This window comes from Dasypus novemcinctus, chromosome 22, assembly GCF_030445035.2.
Source record: "Dasypus novemcinctus isolate mDasNov1 chromosome 22, mDasNov1.1.hap2, whole genome shotgun sequence".
Classification (NCBI taxonomy): domain Eukaryota; kingdom Metazoa; phylum Chordata; class Mammalia; order Cingulata; family Dasypodidae; genus Dasypus; species Dasypus novemcinctus.
Genome location: NC_080694.1, coordinates 71,021,657 through 71,029,113, shown reverse-complemented (window position 1 = coordinate 71,029,113; position 7,457 = coordinate 71,021,657). Strand labels below are relative to the sequence as shown.

General features: G+C 39.5%; 1 protein-coding gene across 1 annotated transcript; it reads left to right on the top strand.

Annotated features, from left to right (window-relative positions):
• Positions 1-464: 464 nt before the first annotated feature.
• Positions 465-1,397, top strand: LOC101430335 (putative olfactory receptor 2B8). Its single transcript, XM_004472103.2, has one exon. The coding sequence runs from the start codon at positions 465-467 to the stop codon at positions 1,395-1,397; it is 933 nt and encodes a 310-aa protein (XP_004472160.1).
• Positions 1,398-7,457: the final 6,060 nt, after the last annotated feature.

The following is a 7,457-nucleotide window of genomic DNA, read 5'->3' as shown; positions in this document are numbered from 1 at the left end:
TATCTGTCATACTCTTGCTCATTTGATGTATCTTTCAATTTATCTTTTATAGCTATTTTCTAAATAGCATATATCTAAATATATACTAATCATTTTATTTTCAATTTCTTTGCCTTTCACAGGATACTTAGTGAAGACCTATGTATTCATCTTCAGAGAGTTTGGTCTCGATATCTTTTGTTAAATGTATTCACATTCTATATTTATATATTTTCTTTTAATGAATTAGATATTTTCTTGACCTTAAGTATTTGATTTCTTGCCACATTCAAAAAAATCCCCAGATGATATCTTTATTTTGCACTATTTTACCTCTGTCTGTTGTTTCTCTCTTTATAATGCCAGTCTGCAAATGTTTAACCTTGAACCAGTTTGTTACTTTTCTATTTGTGATGGTATCTGATTTCTTCCCTACAGGAATAAAATAGGAATGACCTAGAAAGGTGACTCAGAATTGAAAAGCAATGAAAGAAACAAATTTTAGCAACCCAGCAGGATTCATCCTCCTGGGATTTTCTGACCAGCCCCAACTCGAGATAGTTCTCCTTCTGGTCATCGCAGTTGTTTACATTCTGACTCTGATCTGGAACACAGCCATCATACTTGTCTCACACCTGAGCCCCAAGCTCCACACACCCATGTATTTCTTCCTCTCCAATCTCTCCTTCCTGGACCTCTGCTTCACCACCAGTATTGTCCCACAGATGCTTTGGAACCTCAGAGGCCCTGAGAAGACCATTAGCCACACTGGTTGTGTGATCCAGCTGTACCTGTCTTTGGGGCTGGGCTCCACGGAATGTGTCCTCCTGACTGTGATGGCCTATGACCGCTTCAACGCCATCTGCCGGCCCCTCCACTACAGTGTAACCATGCACCCAAAGCTTCTTCAGCAGTTGGCAGCTGTGGCCTGGGTCAGTGGCTTTGTGGAGTCCATGGTGCAGACCATCCTTGTTTTCCAATTGCCTCTCTGCAGCCACCACAGGGTGGATGACTTTGTGTGTGAGGAGCCTGCCCTGATAAAAATTGCGTGTGTGGACACGACCTTTCTGGAGAAGGAGGTCACCATAGCTAGTGTGCTCTATGTGATTATTCCTCTGGGGCTTATTCTGATCTCCTATGGCTGCATTGTTAGAAGTGTGCTGAGGATAAAATCTGTTGAAGGCAGGAGGAGAGCATTTGAGACCTGTGGATCCCATCTAATCGTTGTGGTCTTGTTTTTTGGGACTGTAATTTCTGTCTACATCCAGCCCAAGAGCAAGTACACGCAGAACCGCAATAAATTCCTCACTCTCTTCTACACTGTAGTGACACCCTCCCTTAATCCTCTGATCTATACTTTGAGAAACAAAGAGTTTAAGGGGGCTTTGAAAAGGCTGCTTAGAAGACACCCAAGTTAAGCAGAAAAGGGAAATATTTGCTAACAATCCCTTAGATGTTGGGGATTTTTAGACTTTATGTAATATGGATGCTCATTTCATTTAGGAGTGCACAGGCTAAATCTCCTAAATATAAGTAAGCATGAAATTTCTTCCCAATGGGATCCAGCAGTTGTCTACTCTAAATCCTTTCTGGGAATGTTATATGTCTCTTTCATTGGCTAGTTTGTAAAGACACTACACATAAATAAAGAAACATGTATGGGTATGTATGTATTTGTATACCTTCCAAATCTTAGTTATTGATGTAGTTACTGACATTATCATGGCGAACCTATTTTTACATCACAGATGCAAAGCTTCTACCCATAGAGGTAGAGCTCAGGTCATCAGTGCAAAAGTTTGAGTTTAACTGAAGATAGTTCCTATTGCTTTCAGGTCACAAGTTTAATAGAAACACTGGCAGTGGGCATTTGGTGTATGTGAAATGTGTAGGTGCATTGGAAAAGTCACAGTTGCCTAAAAATGTCCCTAATTGGGAATTACAGACATTCCCATTCAGTCCATTCAGTAGAGTCCATTCAGTAGAGTAATATGAATATCCACAGATCTTGCTTATCCTTTTCACCCACAAAGGAATCCCCAAAAGATTCATGCCATAAAGATAATGTTTCTCTTTTATGCATCTCTTGTCAGCATAGAATCATGCTCAATCCCATTTGATCAACCCTTTAGCTCTCTACCTGAAATCTATGCCAAATATGGAAACACAATTTTTGTATTGTCATTAAATCTGAAAATTTTATCTGCAACCATACATGAAGTGCCTTATAAATAATAAAAAGTGTTTGTCTTTGACATTTATATAGTAGTCATTTTTATTGATGATTTAATAGAATTTACAAAATTATTTCTTCCTATTGAGTATAAGTATTTTCTATATATATTAACCAACAATACTGGTCATTTTTTAAACTTAAATATATAGTCCTTTTTTCCATATGTTCACAGCAGTTATTTACTTACAGATTATTATCAAAATACTTATTGACTTTAATTCTAGATTCTGTTCAGGGCTACTTTATCAAGTTATTATTTTATAAATGTAGTTGTTGAAAAATTATATACTTTTACAGAGATTGAGCTTAGAGAATCATTTTAATGCAGGTAAAAACTGGTTGAATATAATATGAAGTTGAATTGGGTGATTAAAAAAACAGTGTATGGGGGAAAAAACATTATCTAATCAGAAAAACATTGACATGTAACTTGGGAGTGGTCTGTGCTATGCATTGAAGTGATATTAATGATCTTGAGTCCCCCAAACATTGTAAACTTGCTTACCAAAATGTAGACCATAATAAAAAATGAGAAAAAAATATCCTTTCCTAGCAAATGATAACAGGCATTTGTGTGAGGATATGATGTGGACTGGTGTGAAGCTTCCCAGAGGGACACTTGCTCAGTAAGAGGATGTTCTTGTTTTCAGCAGATGACCAGACCTGTGAGGCATAGAAACCCAGCACAGATTGCCAGTTCGGTGGGCATCAGAGGCAGACCAAGTCCAACTGCCCTGAAGGTCGGCCCAATGCCCATGCTGTGGAAGGCTCCCGGTGCCCTCGCCACACCTGGACCTGGGCCTTCCACCACTCCCTCAGACCCCGACTACACCAGGCCAGGCAGTCTCCCAAGACCTCTTATTAAAAGTAAGTGTCCTGGGGATGAGCCTCCCTGGCACCAAGGGATCACTATCAAGTACCAAGTGATGATGCAACTGGAAAATGACCTTGAATGGAAGGTTCAATGCGGATCAGCAGAATATCCCTGTCTACATATAATAACATTAATTTAAAATGCTGTTTGACCTAATGTAAGGGGGAAATGGAAAGGAGAAATGAGTTTATATGGCTACGAGTCTCTAAAAAAGAGTCTGGGGAAACGGACTTTGGCCCAGTGGTTAGGGTGTCAGTCTACCACATGGGAGGTCCGCGGTTCAAGCCCCGGGCCTCCTTGACCTGTGTGGAGCTGGCTCATGCACAGTGCTGATGCACACAAGGAGTGCCCTGCCACACAGGGGTGTCCCCCGCGTAGGGGAGCCCCACGCACAAGGAGTGCACCCATAAGAAGAGCCGCCCAGCGCGAAGGAGGGAGCAGCCTGCCGAGGAATGGCGCCGCCCACACTTCCTGTGCCACTGACGACAACAGAAGCGGACAAAGAAACAAGACGCAGCAAAAAGACACAGAAAACAGACAACCGGGGGAGGGGAGGGGAATTAAAAAAAAAACTTTCATAAAAAAAATTAATTAATTAATTAAAAATTAAAAAAGAGTCTGGAGGCTGTCAGAAGGATTGCCCTTATGCACAACTGAGCAGAGTCTAAGAGACAGATAAAGTAGATACAACCCCAGTTATTGGTTCCTTTGAGGGCTAAAGAGACCCACGGGTTCTATGGTCATGGCAGATGGGGTTCACTGCCATGTCAGATGGCCCTTCTTTGGAGCTGGTGTTTCTGCGTGATGAAACTGGACTCAGATGGGATCTCTTTTCACAAGACTTTCATGCTACTTTACTGGAATTGTAGTTGGTGTTGGGGTTTAAGATATATTTATGGGATTTGAATCTCTGGACTGACAATATGATAGCCAGGCCCTGAGACTCAACAGACTTCAGCTCCTACAATCTGATTTATTGTACTCACCTCACTCAGCTAAGATGGAGTTGAAGAAGGACAACCACCACACCATGGAGCCTAGAGTGCCTACAACTGAAAGCAGGAGGATTGCATCCAGTATTCCTGTGGAATCTGAGCCTCCTCTTGACATAGAGGTGCAACGGACACAACCAATCCAAGGTCCACAGAGAAAAGGTGGCATTGGAGTGGGAAAAGTGGACATGGTGGCTGATATGGGTATGGGGAATGGCAGGAAGAGATGAGATGTGGAGGCGCCTTTGGGACTTAGAGTTGCCCTGTGTGGTGCTTCAGGGTCAATCACTGGACATTGTAAATCCTCCCAGGGCCCACTGGATGGAATGTGGGAGAGTATGGGCCATGATGTGGACCATTGACCATGAGGTGCAGAGATGCCCAGAGATGTATTTACCAAATGCAATGGATGTGTCATGATGATGGGAGTGAGTGTTGCTGGGGGGGGGGGGGGAGTGGTGGGGTGGGGGTGGTGGGGTTGAATGGGACCTCATATTTTTTTAATGTAATATTTTTACAAAATCAATTAAAAAAAAAATGTAAGTGTCTGCTATGTGTAGACCATCAGGCCAATGGACCTTAGAAACTCCCATGTCCGTCACCTATTTTTTTAATTGTATTTTCCTGAAGATACATAAATCATGAGAAATGTTTCATTAAAAAAATATAAAAGGGTCCCACATACCTTACCCCCACTCCTCTCACATCAACAAACTCTTTCATCATTGTGGCACATTCATTGCATTTGGTGAATACATTTTGGGGCACTGTTACACACTGCATGGATTATAGTTTACTTTGTAGTTTACACTCTTCCCAAAAGTCTTGTGTGCCCTTGACCTGGTTATGGCATATTGGCAGTGTTGGCAGCTTGCAAGTAAGCAAGCAAATAATTTGCATTGAACATCCAAACTATTGTCTTGCTAAACCTTCTTTCAAGTCCTGCTGATAGTGCTTTTGATTTGTTAAGACAATTATAACACACTAGGTAGACCTTGTGTTTCCCTGTTCATAAAATATAATTTGATTCCCATTAACAATTATAAATGTGGTTGTCAATTAAAAACCAATTGGGATTTAGGTAAGGAGGGTCTATATTTGAAAGAGTATTAGAGAAAGGGAGAATGCTCTGAACATAAGATCTCCAAAGACCAAGTTTTTCTTTGTAGAAAGAGCAAATAAGACTAGAATTGGAAGAAATGTTAATGTGATCATATGGTAGATAGATCATGCTGATGCCAGCCAGTTCTCTGAGAGGGGTTTTGTACTGATGGCTCTGACAGAAGGTGGTCAAAATTCTGGGACCTGTGGGAGGAGAAGAGCTTAACCAACTTTGGTTAACAACCTTTTTAAAAACTGACTTTTCAGTGAGGACACAGTTCAGCTAATCATTTATGAAACAAAGAATGGGAATTCAGAAGACCTGTCCATTGCATACCATAGATAAAAGAGGGGGCATCCGTGAGTTTGTAAATGTCAATTGGGCAGGATGGTTATTTGCAGTAAGTCAACCCCTTACTCTCCCAAGGATGGGACTTGCTTTAACTGTTAATGTTTTCCAGTATCTCAGGGCTCTAGTAAGGTGCAACATAATGAGTGGCCATATTCAAATTAAATTTTCTTTGGTGCATTAGGACAGCCAAAGCTTTAAAAGCAATCTGATTTTCAGTATCATTTAAAATCTTGTAAATGCAAACAGACATAATATAAAATAATAAACACAATATTGTTATACCCACAATAAGATAAAAAATCTTAGTATTTTTTCAATGGCACCTATATTTATGCTGATTAATTTAACTTTTCCATTAACTTTTTATTGACATAATGCAAACAAAAAGAAAACATAAATCATAAATAATGTAGAGCCCAATGAATTATTACAAGATGAAAAGGTGTTTGCTGGCAACATACCCACATCCAGAAACACGCATCATCAGCACCGTTGGAGGATTTTCCTTTACATCTTTAAAGGCATGCCTTATGTTAATATAAAATATTCCATAAGACAAGATATTATCTGCCTGAGTTTATTTGAGTAGTTCTGATTCATGCATCGGGCAGCATCCCAGCCATACATGGAAGGAGCTTTGCTGAGCGAGTGGAAAGGGGAAGCTTAGGGCAAATACAACATTGTTCTTCAAAATTTTAAATAAAAAGAGAAAAAAATGAATTTAGGTTTTACATGGGTTTGCTTTAGGATTATTCTCAAACATAAATTTAAAAAGTTAATGTTAACGCATCTTATACTGTCTAAAACCAAAAGAGAGGCTATTGAAAAGAATAAAATCAGTTAATCTCACAAGGTAGAATAGAGCCTCAACACCAGGGCCACAAGTTCTATACAGGGACATCCTCTGGAGTCACTTGGTCCTTTCCACTCCTCTCTCTTAGGGACAAAAATGCAGGGAATCCTAAATAAAGGAGTAAGCACTCTTAGGAACTCCACAGGAGGTCTCCCATCCTGCCTGAACCAGCCTCCCTGAACTGGGTCCTGGCCCAGACTCTGTTGTGGGCAAGTTGTTGGAGAAACAGCACAGGCTGGTTTTGGAGGTCGAATCAATGACACATTTGATGTGCTCGGCCAGTTCCTCCTATGGCTGAAGGTCAGTTAGTGCCAGGACCATGGTGCCGGCTGCTGAGGCTGCTGCCAGGAAATCAGACACAAACTCTCCTTGAAACCAGCAGCACTGATGGAGGGATTTCTAACCACCTCCAATAATTCAGCTGCGTATAATAGTGGAAATATTGAGGGGAAGTTGATGATACTGTAAAATTTAAAGCATTAAAAATTAAGATGTTTGGTGCGCAGGTATAGCTCAGTGGTTCAGCACCTGCTTTCCATTTATGAGGGTCTTGTTTCAATCCCAGTTACATCCAAAAAAAATAAGATGTTCGAACATATGCATATTTTGTGATTTTATGTTCACCTGTTTTCAAAGCAGTATATATTTTGCTAACATAATTAAACATGAGAAATTATGTGTGTGGTTGTGTGGTTAGCAAAAGAAAAATGGCTAAAATAAAATAAATCAAATATTTATTTTGATTGTTGTTTAGGCTGCATTAATATATTAATTAAATAACAATATTTATACTTCTGTATATTTTATAATTTTTCTCTAACAGCTTGTTTTATATTTGTTTTAAGAAAAAATGTGCACAATAAAAATTTTACTACTTTTATTACACATGAACTCTATAATTATTGAAGAAACCACAGAAATAGAGATACAAAGAAATCATTGAATATATGACTACATAGGAATTATACTGTTAACATTTTATCTTTCAAACTTATTTGTTCAGAAAAATAGTGGTCACATTATACAAACTGTTTTTAAGCTTGCTAGCGTACTTTAATACTAAATAAAAC